The sequence below is a fragment of the Schistosoma mansoni genome (genome assembly GCF_000237925.1).
Source record: "Schistosoma mansoni, WGS project CABG00000000 data, chromosome 1 unplaced supercontig 0010, strain Puerto Rico, whole genome shotgun sequence".
Classification (NCBI taxonomy): domain Eukaryota; kingdom Metazoa; phylum Platyhelminthes; class Trematoda; order Strigeidida; family Schistosomatidae; genus Schistosoma; species Schistosoma mansoni.
The window spans coordinates 3,373,246-3,399,591 of NW_017385987.1; the positions used below are offsets into that span (position 1 = coordinate 3,373,246).

At 31.0% G+C, this 26,346-nt stretch overlaps 1 protein-coding gene across 1 annotated transcript; it reads right to left on the reverse strand.

The window, feature by feature from the left end:
* Positions 1 to 22,341: 22,341 nt before the first annotated feature.
* Smp_127390 (hypothetical protein) lies at positions 22,342 to 26,061 on the reverse strand (the record flags this gene model as incomplete). Its single annotated transcript, XM_018792028.1, has 2 exons — positions 22,342 to 22,428; positions 25,435 to 26,061. 2 exons carry the CDS (start codon positions 26,059 to 26,061, stop codon positions 22,342 to 22,344), a joined length of 714 nt encoding a protein of 237 aa, XP_018644930.1.
* Between the last annotated feature and the right edge of the window lie 285 nt (positions 26,062 to 26,346).

The window sequence follows — 26,346 nt, forward strand, 5'->3', positions numbered from 1 at the left end:
TAATCTTTCTCTGATAAATGAAATAGGCACTGAATGCTTTCTCGTGTAATTAGAGGAGATTTTTTTAGTATCAGTTGGCTGTGAATGTTTACGTTTAACGAAAGCATATATTATTGATGGACTTCTTATTCGAGATAAACTAAATCGAAATTTCAGTTGATTATCTACTGAATATTTCTTATCATGATCATTATCTCCTTTAACCAACTGATAGTCTAAATTATCAGGTTTGGATATGACACCAGTTCGACGAAATTGTTTCCTTTCTTTTGATATCATTTCATTTTTCTGTAATACTTCACTTATGTTGGTAGTTACATTTGATTAAACCAATATTAAAAATTGTTATTAAGTAATGCAAATCATGGCTCATTATTAATTCCCATTGCTAAAATCATCTGTATCCCAAAAAAATGTGAATAATATCAATTTACGAATATATGGATACGGTTACCACTAACAAATGACTGACCAATCATTGTTGATTATCACAACTATCGAATCAAAACCTTCCTTAAATATGACTGGTTAAAAATGATATTATGTAAATCGGTTGTATTCGAAGTTATGATAGTTATAATTTAGTAAATGACCTTCATAAACTTGTTCACGCTTCATTTTATTTTAAATTTCAGGTCCTTTTTCCAGGAAACATATCATTATCTAGAAGGTTTTAATTTATCTATCTAGGTACTTTAAACCCCACCCTGGGAGTTCTTCATTCAGAAGAATTATAACGCTACATGGTGAAAGCCGACATCCTTCGGAAGTCACGATGTCCATACTCATTCTAACAATCAGAAAAACAATTATATAGGTTCATGGAATGTTCGGACAAGATGAAAGATCGAGAGGACTAATCAAATAGCTATGGAAATGAAGAGATACAACTTGATAGTTCTCAGAATCAGTGAAACCCATTAGACCCCAGCTGTACAGCAAAGGTTACGCACTACTGTACTTTGGTCATGTAAAACAAAATGATCCACACACTCAGTGAGTTGCTTCGGTTCTGTCCAAAGAAGCACGAAATGCACCTATAGGATGGGAAACTCATGGACTGAGGTTCATCAACGCACCCTTCAAAACAAAGAAGGAGGAAATCGCAACTAATGTAATCCAGTGTTATGCACCCACCAATCATAGCAATGAAAACGATAAAGATCGGTCTTACAACAGGCTTCAGTTGATCATAGTGAAGTGACCAGAAAAGGACCTCACCATCCTGGTGGGAGGTCTAAACGCCAAAATCGGAATGAACAACAACGGTCATAAAAATATCATGAGACAACATGGACTGGGAGAATGGAACGAGAATGGTGAGTGATTCGCAAACCTATATGCACTCAACCAATTGGTTACAAGCAGCACAATATTTCCACACAAACGCATACAGGAAGCTAAATGGCTCTCAGTGGACCACACCACAGAGAACCATATAGAACATATTTGTATCAACAAGATATCCCAATGGACAATAGATGTAAGAACTAGGATAGTATCTGATATAGCTTCAGACCACCACTTGGTGGTTGCCAAGACGGAAATAGAATGACAAAGGCTCAGTACAGTCTTCCTTCGAGATACTAACAAACTCACAGAATTCAAGATAACTCTGGACAACAGGTTCTAAGCCTTACAATATCTACCCAACGAAGAAATTACTATGAAGAACAACTGGAAAGTTATCGAAAAACCACCGACTGGAACGCGTCTGGAGGTTCTGGATCACATGAAGCATCATCACAAGGAATGGATCTCTATGGAAACCCTATACTAGATTGAACAAAGGAAGAACAAGAAGACAGAAATTAACAACAGTCGAACAAGATCAGACGAAGTCAAGGCACAAACTAAATACATAGAAGCAAACATTCAAGTGAAGAAGAGCATTACAGTCGACAATCAGAAATACGTGGAAGAGTTAGCAGCGACAGTGGAAATAGCTGCGACTGAAGGGAAGATGAAACAACTACATAACACGATGAAGTAACTATCAGGGAATCACAGTAAAGCAAAGAGAAAGAGAGAAATCATGGACAAAGAAGGCTAGCCAATCACTGAGATCCAAAACAGAGGAATAGGTGGGTAGAACACTTTGAAGAACTCTTGAATAGACCAGTTCTATTGGACTCACTGGACATCGAAACAGCGCACACAGACCTTCATATATCAGTCACGCCACTAACAATTGAAGGAATCAGGATAACCATCAGACGATTCAAGAGTGAGAAAGCAGCACGACATGATAGTATATCAGCTGAAGCAATGAAGTCAGACAGAATTAATTGCAACCATGCCCCACGCTCTATTCAGGAATATTTGGTAGGAAGATCAAGTGTCAACAGACTGGAGTGAAGGATACTTTATCAAGATAACAAAGAAAAGAAATCCGAACAAAAGTTTTCAACAGGTTGTTGCTGAACGGGATGAAAGATTCAGTAGACGTCCAACTTCGAAATCAGCAAGCCGGATTCCTTAAGCATCAGTCATGTACAGACCAAATTGCGGCACTACGTATCATCGCTGAACAATCAGTTGAGTGAAACACGTCACTATACATCAACTTCATTGACTATGAGAAAGCATCTGTTAGTATTGATAGGAGGACTTTATAGAAATTTCTTTGACACTATGGAGTGAGTAGCTGAGAAGATGGTCAATATCATACGGAATTCATACGACGAACCACACTACAAAGTGGTGCGTGGAGGACAGCTGACAGACTCATTCCAAGTGAAGACCGGAGTCAGACAAGGCTGCCTACTGTCCTCCTCTCTCTTTCTCCTCTTGGTAGTTGACTGGATTATGAAGGCCTCCACATCTGAAAGGAAACATGAAATACAATACACAGTTCGATAGATCTGGACTTCACAGATGACCCGGCCCTTCCTTTTTATGCACATCATTAAATGCAGATGAAGACACCTAGTTTATCAGAAACCTCTGCATCAGTAGATCTCAAGATACACGAGGGAAAAAGTAAGATCCTCAAATACAACACGAAGAACAGCAACACAATCACACATGATGGAGAAATCCTGGAAGGGGTGGAATCTTTCGCGTACCTGGTCACCATCATCGATGAACAAAGAAAATCCGATGAAGATGTAAAGACAAGTATTTACGAAGTAAAGGCGCAATTCCCACAGTTGAAAGACATATGGAACTCAAAGCAACTGTATGCAAGCCAAAATCAAAATCAGAATCTTCAATACGAACGTCAAAACAGTTCAATTGTATGAAGCTAAAACTTGGAGAACTACTACAACTATCATAAAAAGCGTAGAAGTATTTCTAAACAATTGTCTACGTAAGATATTCAATTTCCATTGACTGGATACCATCAGCAACAGTCTACTATGGGAGAGGACAAACCAGCTCCCAATCGAAGAAGAAATTAGGAAAAGAAGTTGGAAGTGGATAGAAAATATATTACGGAAATCACCGAACTGCAATACGAATCAAGCGCTAACTTGGGATCCTGAAGGGTAGCAGAAAACAGGAAGACCAAAGTACGAATTGCGTTGAGAATTGGAAGCAATTATGAAAAGGATGAATAGCAACTGGAAGGAACTGGATAGAATTGCTCAGGATAGAGTTGAATAGAGAATGCTGATGTGCCGTCTATGCTCCTCCATGAGGGGTATCAGGTGTAAGTAAGTAAAAACACAACCAACAGTACTCATAACTACAAATAATATGATCAGTATTGAACTGTTGACTTGTAATTTTAAACGGTCAAGGACATGTTTCTATCTAAGTAGCTTTAGTGGATATAAACCGTATTACTTAAATATTTATACACCTATTTTAAAGATAAGTAACAACTTGAAATAATACAATGATACTTCGGATTACTTGATGGTTTAACTAAGCAACCAAATCTAAATAATCAGTTCTACATGGTATTTCACAGAACTGATAAGTACTAGTTGAAGTCACGTGAGAACCGTGAAATTATAAGGTTTTTGGTTTCAACATAAAGTGCCATAGTCCTTAATACAACTGACACAAGAACTATTAAGTCATATAGTACACATGTCACTCTCTGGTCTTTAGTTCAAAATTTAATGTTAAATACAGTTGAAAGTCTAACAGTGAACAATACTTTTAAGTTGTCACTATTATTATCTAATTTCGTCCGTAAGCATCTATCAACAGTCCAGATTCATAATCCCTTTTTGAAGATGATTATATTTTACCATTGAGTAAAGCTTTAACAATAATAGTAATAATACTATTCATTATTATTATTATTATTATCAAAAGGGGGTTTTGTGGAGATTTTAGTAATTTTACATAGTTGAAATCATGAGTCAATTGAAACTAGACCACCATAGAAAACCTGTAAGCACTGGAAGGCTGTTTCGTCTTATTGTGGGACTCCTCAGCAGTGCGCATCAACGATCACGCCTCACGAGATTCGAACCCAGGATCTATCAGTCTCGCGCGCGAGCGCTTAACCACTAGACCACTGAGCTGGCCGGGATCCAACAGTGTTAATGTCTAACTTCAATCAATCCACGAAATTGAGCAAGAATTTACCAATGTTTTCAGTGAGTTGATATCTCCCAACAGACCTGGTTAAACTCCACTGGTTACTGCTTCTCACTATTATTATTACAGAAAGAGCTGTTACTTATTTTTAAACATAGAAAAATAATTTATTATTTGACGTATATTACTTTTCGAAACATTTCTAGATCATTTCAATTTTTGATAAAATCAATTTTCCGTAATAAAAACAAAACAAACATAATTAACTTTTCTCATATTAAAATAAAAAATAAAAATGTCAATATTCAGTGGATGTAAAACAAATATGTATGATAAATTACTCAAATATTTTTTTTATATCTATCCTATGATTATCTCACTTTGTTTACATTTCTCATTTATTACACATTAAATTCTTCAGTAAAACAACTAATATTATTTAAATTAAAATTGATTTTTAATAAAAAAAAATAATTAAATAAATGAATTACGTTTTTTTCTAAATGAAAATAGTAATTTAAAAAATATTTGATTTTACAGAATGATACTAATATTTATTTTTGTTTATTCGTAATATGGAGTGGGTTACTTATATCCATATAAGTAGTATATTACGATGGTTAGGCATTGAATGTATTTCAGTAGAAGATCGATAACGAAAGAACGAGAACGAAACGCAATTGGTATGAAAATACATTAACAATATTAATTGGAGACGATGGACTGATATTTTCAGAAGGAACGTTCAAGATTGAGACAGTTGGTTAATAGTTTGCAAATTCACTGTTTACTGTATGGTTATCAGATTTTAGTGAGATAGCATGTAATTTTCGTATCAAATACATTCGGTTGTCCCCATTCGTCTTCTTGTTCACTACAGTAATAATAAATGCCTAGCAGTTTGTTGATAGAATCATTTTTATACGAACAGATGTTTTATCTCTTGGTAAATCATTTTTGGATGTATTTTTAAATTAAACAATACAGTCACAATAAAAGTAGATAGAGTTTATAATATTGTAAAAGTTATACATGAAACGATAGATTTCTGATTGAAGTTTTAGACTAAAGAGGTTGTTACTAAAGTGTTTTATATATGCTGTCTTCGGATATTTTTGGGATACACTAAAAATAATGCTTTATATGGTTTTCAGAATCTAGAAAAAGGATTTTAACATTTTGTCTAATGAAAACGGACTTTAGAAAATTGTAGAAAATTGAAGGATTATGTGTCAAAGTATGCTTAAACAACCATTTACGCTGTTATTAAATTTATCATGATTCCATAAGTTTTTAGAGATCAAAGGTTACCAATAAACTTATAATTACTGCATTTTTCTATTCATGAACGAAACTGTAGGTAAAGATTCCTGTTTTAGGTTGTATCTTTTATTTCTTCATTTTGAGGCTCAAAACTACAAGATTTTCGGGAGATCTAGGAAGTAGCTACCAAGTGACTATCAAGTGTGCGTAGCAGAAATATGTTATAATAAGTTTCATTTAAAAAATAATATTCTCTATACAAGTCAGTCACCTGACAATGATGTATGATAAACAAGAAGATTTTACGACTGAGACTTAACTCAATCGAAATAAAATAAAATTAACATCCTTTTAAGTATTTTGGTCACATTCTAACTATACTACAATCCGTAACCTTCAAACACTTCAAAGTTTAAGTAGCAACACGATGCAATTTTTCTAATGGACTATAACAGTATAAGTTCCTTGTTTAAAGTAAATGCCATTGAATATTCAAATAAATTTTAAAATCAGAAGATAGTTTGAAAAGTGAACAGTTTTTCCAGTGAAATCTTTTGAGGTTGATTAAATAAATCGGCATGATGAATGAGAATCGACCATAGAAAGTAAGTTTATTAAAATATCAATGTTTATAAGAGTGAAAAATCAAACGTCTGAAACATATTGCGAGACGTATAAATAATGTGAATAGTATAAATCATAAACATCTTATAAGAAAGTAAATTCACTTTCATTACTTTCGAAAGTAGTGATTAATGTTACCCAATGTATTTAGTCATTGAAAGGGATTATTCTGATAGCTCTAACCGTGAAGTCTACTAGAATCCAAACATAGCAAAGACCAATACTCATTCATGGACATTCTATGTAATGCTGCTTAATTAATTTAACTGAGGTTTAAAAATAGTTACATAAAACAGTATAGTTTGTGTAATGACAACAATTATCAAAATGAATGATAAGATTCGTTTGAAAATTGAGTTTATTAAAGTAAACACAAAAACACAACGAAGGCAAAGACAAATTACTGAGACAAACACCATCATACAATTCATGCGTATGCATAAAAGATAGTTTTTATTCATTTATGTAAAGTTTATTAAGTCTTCCTGATCACGTGAAATCATTCAACTAACAGAACAGTTAAATAACACGACTGTTCACAGTGAAATATTGTATGAGGTAAATGAATAAATATAAGGCCTCAATTAAACCATCCTATCATACTTAGTATATTTAACATAACTAAATTAATTACTGGACGTATTCGAGTTCAGTAATAAATTAAATCCTAAATTCGAAACAAATAAATCATCATTTGTATAAATTTGACTTCTCATAACATACACCGTTGAATATCGAGTTTACAAACTGTTTCCCTGATAGGATAAGTTAATTAAATTGATGAAGTTTTAATTTGTTTGGTGTTTATCTAGGCCTGACTAAGTCGATTAACGACATTGATTTATTTAATCTTATCTCAAGGTAGGGCGTATAAATAAGAACCTAAACTAGGTGTATTCGTGTCAAATTTTTTACTAGATTTCTGTTTTTTGTATTTTATTTATATCTAAATATTTGGACGCATCGATTTTATTTAATAATTCACGTTTTTAATACAGGTTAGGTCATAACTAAACATATATACATGCTTACTAGTTTTAGTTTATGTTATGACTGGTCGTCACTTGTTATGACTGTGTCTTTAAATGTAATATCTGAACGTCGCTAATCGTTATGCTGGAATTGCTCATTACTTTCACTTGTAAAACAATGAACCACTACAATTCTCACGACGTGAAGTAAGAACATCAAGACTAGTACAAATGAAGATAAATTCAACCCAAAACATAACAACGATCCTAGTCGGAAATGCGCTCGCTTATATATTGATTGTAAACCCATTTCATAATTAATTAGGATAAAATTATATATATAAAAAATACTCAGAGTTATAACAAATCATATGCTTCATGTTAATTTAATACAAGAACATCGTATGTTATACCGAATAAAATATCACACTAGAAAACAAAACCGAATACTACACTAAGTAATTATCACATTGTATTAATAAAACGGGAATAGTGTTGAACAAAAGTCATAATGAGTAAAAGAATCTAATTATGCTTTTTAATCCCATCATATCAGTTTACACCTGTTTTTTTGTGTTACCATAATGCTCAAATTATTTTACAAATGTAGTGAGAATCAGGTTGCATTCATTATTATGTTATAAAACAAGCTGGTCAAATCAGTTGTATTTTTGTTTATAATTCGTTTCTTTTTAACAAAACATTCTGAAAGTTATTTAGTCAATGAACTTTTGAATTATTCAACCAAAACATATAAATGAATGATGAAAAATGGGTACTTAGCTCAAACGTTTAACTGCGTAGCACGAACAGATTTTATTAACTTTCCTTCTTCTCTCCATGTGTATTTTAAATTTTATATTTATTGTCGATGTTTCTGAATGTCCTTTTTGAAATACTAATCTCTGTTCATTCGTAAAATAAAGCATCTTGATAAACCACAACTTAAGTACGTCTATTTTATCACACATTGATCTGTAATGACTATGTATACATATACATGTAAAAACGCAGACATCTTTAAGGAGGCCTGCTTGGATATCTGAGCTACCTGTTCCTGCCATGTAGATCCCAATCTCACTATCTTGTGGAATTTTCTGGGAAGTTTGGGTAAATTTTGGGGTTTTCCCCGAATTCATAAGAAATATGGTAGTTTTCGCCAAAGTTTAAGGAAAGTTTAGGAAAAAACTCAAAGTGTTATAAGATTCTGAGGAAATATTGGGGAAAACCTAAAATGTTCCCAAGCATTTCGGGGATTCGCCCAAATCTTTGGGAATTTTCCCCAGACCTAAAATATTTTTGGGGTTTTTGTGCTATATCTCCAAAGTTTCCTATTGAAGCTTCCACAAAATTTACCTAAAATGGACAAACTTTTCCCCGAAATAGGGGTATTGGGATATTTCAACAACATGTCTATTATTCGCATAACCAATTCAGGCGCGTTTATGAACAGTTTACAACCTTTCGCTGTACAAGTTACAAAAAATTACAATCACAGACACTGTAGTGGCTGACAACATGCATTGAAAAGAATGAATATTATTAAGATGTTGATTCCTGAACTACTAACATCTAACTGGTGACCACTCAATATTTATCGTCAGGACCGATTAGGAAATAAGAAACGGAAACTTTTTGAAATAGTTTGTCCTGTTAATTCTATATTGTATCGAAAACATAATATTTAATAAAGGCATTAATAATAATGATAATAATAACAATGGAATCATGCAAATTGTATTGTTTTCCCAATGTAAGCATTTCCAACCAGGAATTAAAACTCTCCCTCATACTTCAAACTGCAAACAAAATCTATCACATTTCTGAAGGCTATTTGGGCTATGAATGAAAATAAGCTGAAGCACTGTAAAAAGTGACTGCGGTTTAATACATTTTATTACATGTTTAGTGCTTCTCAAGCATTTCCGTTAACTGGACAGTAAGATAGAATTAAATTTAAGAATGTAAATCCTCCTAGCCATCGCGAAACCACTGAGACACTGAGTTGGCATTCAGTATTCCCTATTTTTATATTTGGTTCAACTTTCTAATTTTTTATTTTATTTCAAAATATAGTAGTAAAATATCTGACTGAAATCACATGTTTATGAATCGTAAGTGGTAAACATGAAACAGTCAGTCAAACTAACTTTAATAAACTGATCGGCCAAGACAAAATTTTAAAAATAATAAAAATGACCTTTGTCCTCTCTGTAAAACAATACATAACGCATTTAATTTAAATCAAAAGAGCATTGAACGTTACCATTTTGATGTATGTAGACCATGGTTACGCATGTAATTAAATTTATCTAATCAGCAGCACCTTAATTTTGATGAAATATTCATATTTATCAAATACTTTACTAGAGCTATGATTAAAATTGGAAACCGAAGTATTTGTGAAAGAGACGGTACTCAGCCGACAGTTTATTGATCTGTTGAACACATACTAGTTAAATACCTATTTGAATTTTCAAATCTTAAGATGTTATGAACTTGGAAAAATATTATATCGGCTTTGAAACGATTAAAACCTGGATAATCTACTGGAAAATCTACAGTTTTTACTGACCAATGAATTACTTTACCCGAACTAAAATACATTCCAACCATCGTCATTGTAGTAACAATATTAGGCTTTTGAAATGATTTAATATACAAAAGATAAGGAAGAAACTAGTACTACACTAGAATTAACAGATAAGGAACAAAACTTCAGCATAAACTTAAGCATAAATTCAGTAATACATTTTTGACAAACTATAATTTTTAAGAATATAGTTTGAAAGTTCTTTCTGATATTGTCGTCTTTATGCCCGGTGATTTAATCACGAGGCTCCCATAGTTTTTCTTGTTAACACTATGGTAATAAATAGTATAAAGTTCTACATGAAAACATTTTCTCTCAATGAAATAGACTACTATGAGTTCAGAATAGTAGTTAATTGTCATCTTTAGTATTAGCCAACTATTATGAACACAAAATATCTGTTTTACGATTATTTCAGATTGATCATATCAATAGAATTTATTGGAATGGAATGTTTAAATTGTATGAACTTGATTATTTGATTCAAGAGGTGTGATGTAACAAAATCTTCAAATGATTATTTCTTTCCTTCTTTTTGTTACAATTATGTAACCGAAATCCCCAAAAAAACTTTCAAACAGAAAAGCTTGAGATACAGTATAAACTAAATAAACATTATTTTATTATCTGCAATGGTGAACCAACTCACGCTCTAACAGAAAAGAAATATGCTATTTAGTTGAGAATTCTAGAACTAATATATATTTATGTGTGGAATTAAATCGTTTGAAAACTGTTCTAGGCAATATGTAGTACAATTTGTTAGAAAGACAAATATTTGCGTATGTTTATGTACCTAGGAAATAATTTTTTTTAAAAAGAGTATATCTGTTTGAGATTTGTTGGTTTTCTGATACAGAATCAGAAGTTCCCTTATACTAATAATAATCAGGACTGTTGTTAGGAAGAAATAGATTAATGTATTCGTGTGTATACAGTCGCCATATGTTCCATAATTATTTGAACATAAAAAATGGTAGTGAATCAGTTAGGCTACATTATTTTGTGGCATATATGTGTTTACCTATATAACATGAACATTTTAAAATTACTGTTGTATTTCGGACAGCTTTTATTCGTCATTTTTATTTTAAAAGTCAGTTTTCACTCACTAACATAAGGTAAACGAATTAATCAAAAGTAAAAAAACACTAGATAACATCTTCTTTTTCAAACCCTTTTGCAGCTAATCAAGATGACACTCACGCGATTCAAAAAAAGAAGGAAACTAATTATTTCCAAGTTTCATGATGTGAGCTTTATTCTTAGACGAAGGAATTAGTATTTAATAGTTTGATTCAAGATATTGAGAAACTGATATCCAGTGCTCTCTTTCTCTATCTTAAAGATATCAGTATTACACCTGACGTGATTCAACGTCACTGATTGTGGTGCATTCATAGATGATTGTGTGCTAATTGCATTTATAGGTCTTCATTAACCTATAGCTTAACTATTCACCAGTGAATATTGAATTATTATTTAAGTAGGAAGTTCATACTGGTTGTGTTTTACTAAACTTCGGTTATTCACCAAAATATTTTAATTGTCTCCATTAGTAATAGAATGAAAATTTAATCAAAATTACAATCGTTCTACAAATACATAACTATGAGTATAACGATGTTTCTATAAAAAATTTAATTGTCACATCAAATAATACAACATTGTATTGTATTCCAGTTGATGAAATTAACTTGAAAGTTTTATGAAGTACTAAACAAAACAACTAAACCATAAAATATGAAAAGTGTTATGAGGACTAGCGTTAGAATCATCATAGAAGAATATCTTTATATATATATATATATCCAGAGGCTTTACAGGAGCCGAAGAGCTTTCTAGAATATCAACATGCCATGCTAAGATTGAACAGTAGCATAGCTTGTCTCTTCGCAGATAGGCTGAATTATAATGATGTTATAATAAACTCTAATATCTATAAATATCCATGATTCTCTGTACACTTTGATTCTTACTCAACAAACACTTCTTCAGTTTCCTTCTGTCTTCTGATTTCGCGACTGTGGGGTTCTATAGGTTCGCGTGCTGTAGTTATATACCGTATTCTGCGCTAATCAAGTAGCGAACTGTTAGTGGGATATAGATTGGATTAAGCATGTTTTATGCATGATAGTGTTGCTGCGCGCTGATTGGTTAATTTTAAACCGATCAGCCCGGGCATATTATTGCAGAAAAATCTATAAGCTTCTTATGTATATACTATAAATATATGAACGTTATTCAAATCAGTGATTGCTGTTCACTGATCATTATTATTTTGAATACAATTTCATTCCTGTTCAAAGTGTTCTGATTTTGGGGTCTTGTCGAGTGTCATCGTATAAGAATACTAAGCAATAGGAATAGCTGCGTCGTTTATATAGCAAAAATACAATTGTAACACGAACATAACAATTACGACATAATTTGATTCATATTTTCAGTCAATTTACTCTACGCTCTGATTGTGTCAATATGAAAGAAGTAATAAAAATAGGGATTAATCATAAATATAATTTCTGGATGCATTTGGAAATATACAAACAGTACATTTCTGCTATTGTTTGAGGTACATGTTAATTAAGAGTGAAAACAGTTTGTCACCGTATATTGGACATATTTTGTGTAAAACGTTTTTTTTCATTTTTATTATGAACACGGAAAGTATTATATATGTACATTCTCATTCACCAAGTATTTGAGTACTTAGAATTCAACTGTCCTAATATACTCTTGGGTAAATAAAGGAAACATTTTAAACAGACAGTTTAAACGCGAAGACAGAAAATGAATAAAGCTAAACGGAATCAACTAAAGACTAGAATAAAGCAGAATTATTTAAGTTAGATTGGCTTCATTTCATATTAATAACTTGAAAAGATTGAGGTCAATAATAGAAATGAGCAAAAAATCAATCGAAAACTACATTCAATGTAAAAAAAAATAGACAATGAAAATATGAATTCAATGCGTAAGTGTAAAACAATACCGTTTTCACTACGAAAGAATTTATCTACGACAGAACAATCAATAATGTTATTTATACTACTAACTATTGAGATCTTTTGTTTTATAAACATTAATGTAGACATGCTACAATTATTTTCTTATTGAACGCTGATCACTGTATGAATCGATTTGTTATCCTTAAGGCTAGAGCTCAGTTATTCCGCCAACAGAAACGAAAGATTGAATAGTTAAATAGGTTTTATTTCCCATTTAATCATTGAATAGATGTCACATATGGTTATTATATGAACGTTTTTCTCAGTCAATGGATGTAGTTCATAACATTAGATACCTAATTAAGCATTTTGGACCATTTTAGATCAAGAAGAGTTAATGATACTGATCAACTAACTTTTTTTTGATCGTTAATAACTTTCATTTTTGAATGTATTAAACTCATTGATTTAACTCGAATTGTGACAGTGTTCATATCAACTATTTCATATTTTCAATTCTATTATTTTAATTATCCTTAAAAAAAATAGTGAAGATTAAATGAATAATAATTTCGCACTTTTATTCCAATGAATATCCCTAAAATCAATATTCATATGTAATAAATAAGTCAATCTTATATATTCAGTGCAAAATAATCGAAGAGTAAAATACTCATCTAACGACTAGATAGTTTTTTTATTTGGATTCAATAATAATAATAACATGAAGTCATAATATATTGACAGTAGCTAGTAAATAAATAAATAAATATCAGAAAGGGGTTTTGTGATTTTAGTAATTTTATATAGTTGAAACCATGATTCAATTGAAGCTAGATTACCATGGACTGATAGATCCTGGGTTCGAATATCGCGAGGTGGGATCGTGGATGTGCTCTGCTGAAGAGTCCCACAATGGGACGAAACGGCCGTCCAGTGCTTCTATGTTTTCCATGGGGGTCTAGCTTCAATTGACTCATGATCTCAACTATATAAAATAAATAAATATAAATTAACATGTTATATGTGTTTTAACAGAAACAACTGACTAGTTCAATGCTATTTATATATATGATGGAATGCTATGAACTCATTAAATTAGGTAAAAACAATACGATGCTAATCATTATAAAATCATAAATATCACTAATTTATAGAATGAGAAGGAAATATTTGATACTTTATTGATTTTTTTGGTCTTAAGAAATCAATAATTTCTGTTCTTCATTAAGCATAGTAAATAATTCATTCATTCCAAATTAAGTTATTTAGTTTATAATCTTGTAATTCTGATTTAATTTACTTCAAACTGTTTGATATTATTTATCTTTATTCAGAATGGAAAATAACTGGTAACAAAGATATTGACAATAAGTTTTTTTCTTTTTAAATTTCAATTTATGAGTTTTTTTTGAATCATTTTGACTTAATGACAATCGATTCCAATCAACCAATTTCAAAAATAGCACATCTCATATAAAAAAAGCATCTATTTTGGTTTTTATATATTTTTCTAAAATTTGACTAGTAGAATTAGATCAACTTTAAAAACATTTAAACAGGATAATAATTGTTAGGATTAAAGTTTTAATTCAAATTGATTTGCATGAATTAGGCTTTATTTAAGGTTTAATAGTCAGGTAACAAATAATTATAAAGAATCAGGACAAAATATACAATGAAAACTCACTTAAACTCAGTCATTGTTGAGCAGCAGACATTACAGATAATTCAATTTGATCTATTATAAACTAACTTTTAAACGGTCAAAATGAATACTAGTTAGTTTGCATGCTGAGGAGTCCCATAATAGGACGAAACGGCCGTCCAGTGCTTCCAGGTTTTCGATGGTGGTCTAGCTTCAATTGACTCATGATTTCAACTATGAAAATATTGAAATCTCCACAAAACCCATTCTGATCTAGTTTACATGTGTAACTTCTTCATCTCAAATAGTGACCATTACAATGAATTAGTACTTTTATCTGTTTCTCTCTGTCTATAGAATATTTGAATGATCAAAGATGTCATAGTGCCAGTTTAAAAACCAATATATAATTAGATGTTTAATTTAGTGGTAAATTCTTACCCAAAATTAGAATGTTTTGAATCAAATCTAGTTGACTACTTCTATGACTATGAAAGTAGAGATCTAGAGTTCTCGCGCGAGACCGAAGGTCCTGGGCTCGTGTCCCGCGTATGAGGTAGCAGGTGCTCAATGCTGAGGATTCCCGTACTAGGACGAAACGGATGTTCAATGCTTTCAGGTTTTCAATGGTGGTCTAGCTTAGATCGACTAATAAATTCGTCTGTTAAAATATGCACACTTCTAATAAATTTCATCGTGATTCCATAATAACTAGTGTAAAGTTGCTTGTGTGCGCATGACTACCAACAAAATAATTAAAGTATGAACTATGTACATTTTATGGTTGTAGATAGTCTGCAGGTTATCCTAACAATCAACTTCTTAACATTTCATAATAGTAAACATGAAGTCGAACCACTTGGAGTAGAATTCGATCAGGACTATAAGAAAAGCAAAACATAATGCTAGTCACTACTTAGTGATTATTTAATTGAATATTTACGATATCATTTGGTTAATTCTTTATTGTGTTCCGTTTGTCAAAATCCCCTAACTCACTTCAGGATTTTGTTAAAAAACTGTGAAGAAGATCTAAAATAACAGTCATACACAACAATTGCCTGAATTCAGAACAAATTGAAAACGTACCGATCTATACAAAAAATGCTAATAAATAATTAGTATTACTAATAGTTTTAAGCATAATAAACCAAATAAAAGTACATGTGTAGGTTTTTTTTCAAAAATAGTTAAGTCCGCGTAGGCACATATAGTACTTTCCGTTGAGATCAGGAATGATCGATGTTAAACAACCGATGAGAATCCAGAAGTATCAGATGGCCGTTCCATCCTAGTATGGGACAAGTCAGCAGTGAGCATCCAAGATCCTGCATGTGGCACTCGAACCTAGGACTATCTTCTTAAACGCGCGAACGCTTTGCCTTTAGACCATTTAGCCAGGATCTGACGGTGTTAATTTCCGACTTTAATCAATCCACTATATTTTGCGACCATCTTCCATTGTCTTTGGTGGGGAATTACATCACACTTGGTCTTCACATTGGTTTTCAATGATGATCTAACATTGGTCAGTTCATGGTCTCTATAAAAGCTCAATATTCTCCACAAACCTATACTGAGAATTATACCTTAATTGTTAGTGCGTGCATTTTAAAAAATCAATCAGTACACACCATTTGTCAGGAGGGATAGATGTTCAAAATCCTATTGGGACATTAAAAATATTTTGATGCGGTTTAGTAATAGAACCTAACCAAATTAAGGTTAACACATTGCTTCACCTTCGCTACTTATATTCCTTAGTAATTTTGTGAAAGCTCATTTCTAAAGGGGTTGGAAATATGTCTCTTCCACTATCAAAAATATAAATAACTCATATATGGTATATAAACATTTTTTTTAAAGAAACTAATATTTCGGCAGCATCTGGTCAATTTAGTCTTCAGAGTTGACATGATATCAACACAAATCATAACGAATAAAATTAAACTCTACGTAGTTATTTACTATAAGTCCTCATAGTTTGAAACCAATACTAATAATAAATGAAGAATTAAGAAGTTTCCATGTTTTATTTAAAAGTTTAATGAATTCAAATAAACCATACCAATAATTTACGAACAATTAACAGAAAAAATTGACAGATAAAGAATAAAAACAAACCATTACTAAAGGAAAAATGTTAAAATATCAGAACAATGAGAAGTTTGTATCCATCATGCAGCCCATGTATTTTAGCAAAAAGACCACTTTAAAGGCAATAGCCATTAAAGATAAAAATAGATATATCTATCAGATATAATAACAATTACTGAATAGTTGTTTTCTTAAAATAATAAGTTATGCTCAATCTAACAAGAAGTTTAACAGCTTATGAAACCGAATAAATTCATTTCTTCTATGGAATTCAAATTAACAGTACCATCTCAATATATAAAAGATATTCAGTATTTTATTTTACGAAATGCCTAATTTTAATTAAATATATAAAAATAGAAATATCTAATATGCATATCTTTATCAACATTTAAAACAGATTACACAATCGTGACTGCTGTGAAGTGATCATTTAATAAATAATTACTTCAGTAATTTAGTAAATCATACTCTCCCCATACATAACTCCAACAGCAAAATTTATGACTATGACATTGAGTAACATGGGTTTAAATACTATGACAAAAATCAGTTTCATAGTCTACAGATACATTTTACCAACAATTGCATAAAACCCAGGTCTAAGTCTTTCTACAATTGACCACCGACCACTTATGAATGAAATATTTTATGACGCTCCATTACTTTAATGTTATAAATAATTCATGACGGCAATAAGTTGAAACTAGTCCCATTTTCATCCGATTTCTAATAGATTGAAATATCCCATTGTTGGTATTTTGACTAAAATTTGATTAGTCTTTGTCAGCATAAGAGCATCAAATTCCAGTTAAAATATCAAGAACAGGATAATAATATCCATTTCGAATTGAGTTAACACTCATCCCCATTGAACAAGTCAATGGCTATCTTGACTCAGTAGCTAAGCGGATAACGTAATGACTTTTCTAGAGAGTAGTACTGGCTTGGGTGCTTGGACTGAATCTCAACTCTGGAATCTAGATCCATTCACCTAATATGTCTCAAATAAGACGAAACATTGGACTTGGATTCCATTGCTAGACACACTTCTTCATTGCTACAATAAAATTTAGTTTTGTTAACATTTAAACAACAACAAATTGTTGGACTGTTTTCATTTTAAGTATCAATAAGTTTTCATGTCATGGTATCCAGATCATCTTTTTTTTAAAAGGAAAACGACAATGCGCTAAACAACAAATTGTTTTAATATGTTTTAATTTAAAAAAGAATACCTCAAGACACGCTTCAAAAGAAATAAAAGAAAAGTGAACGCAATTTTTCAATTGATAAATCTTTGAAAAAAACGACATTGGTTAAAGTACTTGAATGTGTATGAAGTTATTGACAAAAAAATCAATACGCGAAAAATAATCATTTTTAATAACAAAGAAAAATGTAAATAGTTGAAAGTAAATATTATTTACTAGATGGCATAGAAATATATGAATTTTAAGTCCATTTTTAAGAAAAATAATATAAGTGACTTTATATAATCTGATAAAAGTCAATGATCTATGTACATTTAATGTCTTGAAATAGATTATTGTGATACAAAGCTATATGTTATTATATATAGTCGAGATCATGAGCCAATTGAAGCTAGACCACCATGGAAAACCTAGAAGCACTGAACGGCCGCCTCGTTCTATTGTGGGACTCCTCAGCAATGCACATAAATGAAAACAAACAATATTAATAAACTAATAATTTCAATGAATCCATTGATGACCTTAGTTGAAAGTATGAATTACTGTCTTCGAATAAAATGATCGATAGAAAGATTAAAAGGTTATAAATATAAATTGATGATAGAGAATCTGAAGTATTTTACACTTATTACATTAATTGGAAGAATTCTTTTTCTTCTTCAGATAATCAAAAATATGTAATTACCCCGATAATTATCCTGATGAAATGGACTATGTTCTTATACAATGGGCAAGTGGCACAGATAAGTATAACCTCAGTAATTGCTAATCTGATGATTCGCAAGTATTTCAAAAAAAGAGTATACTAGTCTTATTATCACGATTTTACTCATACAGATACAGCATAAGCAAACACCTCTTGAAAGAATATAATGGATTTGGTTTAAAATTAAATATTATCTTCCTAAACAATTGATTCTCACTTCTTAGAAAGTGAATCAAAAAATATACGGCCATGTCATCGGCTTTTAATCTATCTCAATTGTATATGTTTTTGAATTCAAAATATATATATAGATTCAAATATGATCAGTTTTCATTCAGTAAATGTACATATAGTCGCAACGCAGAACTAGGAACAAATGTGCGTTGATTAAAGTTGTCATACTACACTAGCAAACAGAGCTAAAATTATTTCAAGACAAGTCCCAGAATCATAGGATCAATAATAGTAAGAAAGTTTATGTATAGAAAAAGAGAAAAAAGGTATGAGAAAACTTCAAGACTTAGGCTTAAAAAAGACAAAGAGTAAATAAACCTAGACCATAACAAACTATTATGACCCATGTCATTCAAAGTCTGTAGCCATTGGTTACAATAATCATGCAGATCTCAAACACTTAGTATAATATCTAACAGTTCAATTATCATTGACTTCATAGCTTGGAGTCATATCTTGGTTTGGCTACCAAACATCTTATTCCAACCTACAACTTCACCAAACAACATTGCCCATCGAGGGAGGCGGTGGTCGAGAATACATAACATATGTCACAACAATTTCAATCGATAAGCATTCACTACCTCATCATTCGATTTGCTATATTTACCTAGTAACCTATGCTCACTCAGTGGTCTCGAAATACACAAATAATGCTCTGAAGAGACCTATAATCGGTTAATAATGAACTTTAAATATCTTCTATTTTTAAAGATCACGTTTCAAAACCATGAAGCAGAACGAAGCTAACTGCTGTGCAGTAAAGTAATATATAAGTAATATATATGACTGTTTATTGAATCATCAATCTCAGCTAAAAATAAATTATCAATGGGGCGGCCAGACCAAAACATGGCACAAATCCATGAAGTCACTGACAAGTGGACTGAACCATGTTGGTAGGTGTAGAATACCTGGTTAGGATCCACGAGACGATAGCAACAAATGGTTAGAGACCTTGAATGACATGGCTCAAAATCGTTTGCAATGGCGAAGGTGCATCCACCCTTTGTGTTCTCCCGAATTCAAATCTTCTGAATTCTTCATGTCTCTATCTTTCTTCTCTTTCCAAATTTATTTCACTGGATTATACGCCTTGAATAACACCTTCCGATTACTGTTTATACTCTTACTACTTCTACCACTATGAGATTTGAATCGATAACTGTATCTCTGTGCCAATGTGGTATGGCAACTTGAACTGATGTACGTACGTATGTACGAAGTTCTACGTTGTGACTGACTGACTGAGTTCATTCAGAAAAGTAAATAAAATAAAAACGACTTTCCTTAGAAAGTGAAAAAGTAGATCATGAGAAAATTAATTACATTAATTTCATCTATATGACAAAAAATAATAAACATGGTAATTAGGATTTTTTTTTTCATTGTTTTTTTATTCAAATTTCAATTAAGAATAAAATAAAATCCGATTGAGGTCAAATAAGATACCAAAAATGAATTTTGATGTACGAAAAAAAGGAGAAAAAACTCCATTTAAAATCAATAAATAAGTAAACATTTACGTCAAATAAAGAAACAAAAAATTGTATGATGAAAAAAGGTATAAATTAAATTAAAATTTATTTTTGAAAATAAATCACTTTTTTTAAATGTTGTTTATCCATTATTATCATGTATAATCTGATCGATTTAAGGTCATATATTTGTGTAAAATTTGCATTGTGAATATTTTAACTATGATTCTTCTTATAAGAAATGATGGATAGTGGCTAACAGTGGAATCTTGGATGCGCGTTTTGTCCTATTTGGGACTCATCAACTGGATATACCTGCATTTCAAATTTAATGTTCACTCTGTGACTGAAACCGGGTACTTTTCACTTCAAACGCCATCCGTTTATCCACTTAGCTACTGAGTTCTGATAGCCACCTGCTTGTGCAATGGGTGAAGTTTAAATTCAAATCAATGGGAAGATTCAAACAAACAGTACCAAGTGAATTCAAACTTCACCCTATTACACAAGCAAGTGGCTATCAGAACTCAGTAGCTAAGTGGATAAACGGATGGCGTTTGAAGTGAAAAGTACCCGGTTTCAGTCACAGAGTGAACATTAAATTTGAAATGCAGGTATATCCAGTTGATGAGTCCCAAATAGAACAAAACGCGCATCCAAGATTCCACTGCTAGGCACTATCCATCTTTGCTTATAATGCTTATGAATAAAGGCTATATCGAGGCAATACACACAGTATGCACACATGCCAATAAGAGACTGACCATTTGCAGTCCTAAACATCAATGAGAAGATTCAAACAAACAAAAACAAGTGGATTTATGATTCTTCTTGTTCAAAGAACATTACATTCATTGTAATAAAGTTCTTGTAGAGTTAAAGAATAATCTTTCTTGATATTCATATCATCTAAGAATCATGTAACTTGTCGAAAATTAATTAGTAATTGCTGATGTTAAAATACATCAAGTAAATAATAACTGAAATTATAGTGTTTGTTTATTATTTTGGATCAGTTTCATTGAATGTCACAAATATGAATGTTATCAATAAGTTATGCAAAAGACAACGCTGAGTTATTAGTACTAATCAGTGACTGAACAGAAATTATTATTGTATAACCTAATCCCTAAGCCCAAAAAGAAATATGTATGCTGGCATTGAGTTATAAAACATTTAAGCGATTCGTATTTTAACAGGGTAAGTAAAACAATTGTTTCAGTTGAAGCGTACATTTAATCAGATACACACATTAATACAAGCATAAAGATTTATATAAAATTATAGGCAAATCATACCAAAATAACACTTTATCTATCAAATAGGTTACATCAAGGTTTAAACTAATTTGAACATACACAATGTTGTTTGATGACAAGCTACTATAATTTATAACGTTTACAGTTCACAATTACAATAACTAAATAAAACGATAAAACTGGTTTGTACAAATTACGAATAAAATTATCTACTATGAATTCGTTATCTATGTAACATGACAAATGAACTGTGAATTTCTCACATTATATACCAAACCAAATTGATTGATTTACAAACATAAAATTCTAGAAAAGATGAAAATGGGTAGAGTAAATATAATTTAAGAAGGATTGAAGTTAACGAATATAAGAAAGAATATAGAAAAGAAAATAAATAACTTGACCATATTGATTTAAGCTAACGATATTGACTTTGATTGATTATAAGCTTACACTTACTTTAAAAACAAATACCGTATATTAGTTAACAACTAAGATCAACTCATTGAAGTACGTGGTTCTAGGTATTTATTTAATGAAAATGTGAATGAAAAATGATAACAAAATTTTTAAAATTTTATAAGAACTCTCATATTTTTAGTCGTAAGGACTAATGACAGGTCCTGGGTGAGATGAAACGTCCAACCTGGACTCTATTGCTAATCACAGTTCAACATTCCATAAAACTCCTTTTTTATTTTAAAATAACGAACAGGAAATCATTTTCTCTAAGGTAAAACTCAAATAAAACTGTATTGTCATTATTAAATAAATAAGTTACAACATCATTCGTGGACATTTTAGTCCTAGTAAATACGACGATTCCTATGTGTTTTTTCAAAGATAAATCCCATTTGTACATAAGTTTTATAACATATTCTAACTAAATAAATCTACAAAATCATGAACAAATGAATTAGTAGGAGGTTTTCTCAAAATTTACATAATTTTCTTGAAGAAAAAGAAAATCAACTAAGCATACTGAATAATTTAAGTTTGGTTAAAAGATATTGTGATTATAAAATTTTTATAGTTCATTTTACAATCTCCACAAACGTCATTTGACCGTTAATAATCATGAGCTCTCTAGTGAATAATTTCGAAAGGCTATTTCAGGAGTTCTGGTAAAAAGACGTGAACACTGGAATTTAATCTTATCTAGTTTTGGAAGTTATCAAAAATTTAAGATGATCAGATAATATCATGAGTGGACGAAAATCGATATGTACACCACTAGGAGATGGTCAGTGGTATAAATGTTAGACACTCAAATCGTGACCTGAAATTACTGGGTTTAATTCCCTGTGTTGTAGTCGTGGACATGGATTGTTAAGAAGTCTCATGCTAGGACAAAACAGCTATCCGTTGCTACCTGCTTTTCAATATTTATCTAATTTACATTCAGTCAGTGATCTCAAAAATGGGAATCTGAATTCCACAGAAAATGTTCACTTCTCTCTACTTTTTAACGTTTCCATCCATTTGATTCAAAATTCGTAATGTAAATTACTTCTACATAAATACTCATTGGTGGCCTGATTGAATATTTGGGCTAGCTGTTCCTGCCGTATGGATATTTCAGCAGGCTATATTTTTGCTTGTGTGTTTTAACACATCATTATACCTATTAGTCTCACAACCTATTCATGTGCGTTTGTGAAAATTTTACAACATCTGGCTGTACAAGTTACAAAATAGCCTAATCAGAGACATCGTGGTTTCTGGCTATATGCATCAAAAAGAACATACATTATTCAGATGCCGATTAATGAACTGTTAACATCTTATCGGCGATTACTTAATATTTATCGTCAGGATCGATCAAGAAATAGGAAACGAGAACTTGTTGAAGTAGTTTGCACTAATAATTCTATATTGTACTTAAAATATAATATTGAATAAAGCTAATAATAATATTCAAATTAAGATTCACTTATGGAATTATGAAATAAAGCACAATGACTAAATGAAGAGAGTAGTTTTAATTCAACGGACGGAAAACCAATTTATTGTATGTTTATACACATCAGCTGTTGTAAATTTATTTTTTAACAAATACGAGAGATTGAATAATTCAATTGGGAAAGAGATTTTCTCAACAACTTAAGAATATTAACAAGCAAACTTGAAAAATTATTTTACTAGTACATAATTACACTCAAACATACCGTTCTTATTCGAAAACAACGTTTGAACAAATAAGTACAAAAATCTTTTTCTTCAGACAAAATCTTAGAAGTAATTCAGGCATCAAACATTATTTAGTGGGTAGTCTGTTCTCTGAGCTTACAGAATACAAAACCTCGTCAAAAGTATACATTTGAACAATAAATTCTTTCCTCAACAGAGTAGAGTGTAGAGATAATTGAAACGAGTTAGGAACTAATTGTAATTTTCTGATAATCATGACCACAAATTTGATGTCTGAGTAAATTATTCAATAACTGGATGATTTACGACATACGTTAAATTTCTCAAATATTGTGAGGTGTCACACAAAGTGTAAGTCAAATTTATGAAGCAGATTCTAGTAAATCCACATTTAATGTTCATATATAAACTATAAAAAAACGCTACAAATTAGAGTTAAATTAATTGTCCTCAATCGTTACTTTCCTATCTTCAAAGTATAGTAGCAAATATAAATAAAAGATTGCCTAGATGAAGTAGTTTTGTGGGCATCATTTTACTTCTTAAATCATATTGGTCAATGATTGATCTCAATCGGCGTACCGCTGAGGAGCAGGAAGCACTGAACAGCTATTTCGTCCTAGAACTCTTCACTAATCCTCATTCAAGACTCCTCCATGGATTGAACTCATGACATTCAGGTCCCACTGTAAACCCTTACATGTAAGAACCACTGACTTAACGTCCAGTTGTTCACGTTCATAAATTTATTTAATTCACGATATAGCGTAGTGACTATCCAATTCAACTGAAGACGACTGCATCACTATAGACTTGTCTGAAACCCACTGGTTCACTGGAATTTCAGTCAGTCATCTCAAAGTTACTTTGAGCTGACTATTGTAATTTAGATAAAGCTTGCACAGTGGTGAAGATCCTACAGTATAAACAAACAACTCTTCAACTCGTATTAGTTACCAATGTTACACTAACTCAGATCAGTCAGTGACAAATAGTACCTGAAAAATGAAAATAGCTTGCTCATTTAACTACCGAAAATAATCATAGCTGATAGGAAAAATGTCAAAACCTACAAAAGGCAAACGGACCTACATGAAGAGATTGGAAAACCTAAAGTTTACTCGTATTATATCAAAATTTTTGTGAAATTAAACGTTGTCATTATTAGTGTACGCAAATCAAACGCTTATTTCAAAATAAACATTTCAGTCAGATAGTAACTTTTGATTTATTGAATGTTTATTGTTTGAAAGATTTTAATCTCTCAAATTACGTTGGAAAATAATGGATATCATACGTATTTTGTTTACTAAATAATGATATGACACAATGTATTTAAAAGATTTTCACAAATGACAGTAATTCTATTATTTTGGTTCATAATCATGTTTCTGTCTGATAAGTTTCCTTATTTCTTTCTTTGTATGAATAAATTTTGTTTTGATAATTACGTAATATACAATAAATTATGTCAACTTTTTTCCAAATCAAGTAGAAATAAATCATAAAAAATAAAAAAAACATTTATTCTCAATTGAACTTACTGAATTATTTTTCTCAGTTGTTTTTTTATTTGTAGAAGAATTAGAACTGTCATTCTGTAAAACATTTAATGAAGTCGATGGTAAATTTTTATTTGATCGCGTTTTATGATGATGGTGATGATGGTGATGATGATGATGACCATGATGTCCTCCAGTAGAAAAAGTATTTGCAGTATTCATTAATGCTTTTTCTTCCAAGATAACATGATGTTTTTCATATAACGGATCAGCATGGTGTTTTGGTTGAGTCTGATAAATATTTTTCATCTCATATTTATTAGAATAAGACAAAGATAATAACGTTTCTCTATGATTATCTTCTTTCCTTTCATATTCAACAACCTCTTCAGTTTCATTATGACCATCCATCCTACTGCTATATTTAAACACATTTTCAGAATTGTGCTCAGGACTAGTTTCATGAAATTTTGGCACTGGTGGTATTGCATCATCATTTACTGATTTTGTACCATCGTTAACATCAGTTACTAAGTGTTCACTTGTATAACAATCAGTGGTAAGTTCATTGGTATTAATGTCAGTATTTGTATTAAACTGTTGTTGTAATTGTTGTTTATCTGTTTTTGATCGCAATAAAGCTTGTAATCTTAAACGTAGTTTACGTCCAGATAAATGTGATTTTTGTTTTTGACTTGTTTGACTACTTGTTACACTTAACTCATCACTTGCTATTGATCCAACATGACTACTGATTTGAGTTCGTTCACTGGAGTGTCCATGTAGTGCTCGAAAATCACCATAATCTTCAATTAAAATAGCAGGTATTATAGAGTTATTATCCAAATTTGAACGATTTACGTTATCATTCATTGATAAATTTGAATTAAGTAATTATTGATGAGTATATATATCTGAAATTGACAAAATAAAAGTTACGTTATAAAAAGAATAATTTTAGTTCGAATTTTACTACTATGAAGCATGTGTTTAAATCGATCACGAGAATTTTAAAAAATATTGATTGAAATCAATTTGGTTAACCTGGTCAATAAGTTATATGATTCGACATTTTGAGACCTTACAATTTGTGAAAAATGTTCACAATGCGAATACATTTGTGACAACACTTATTAACATAGTGATGAACTTAAGTTT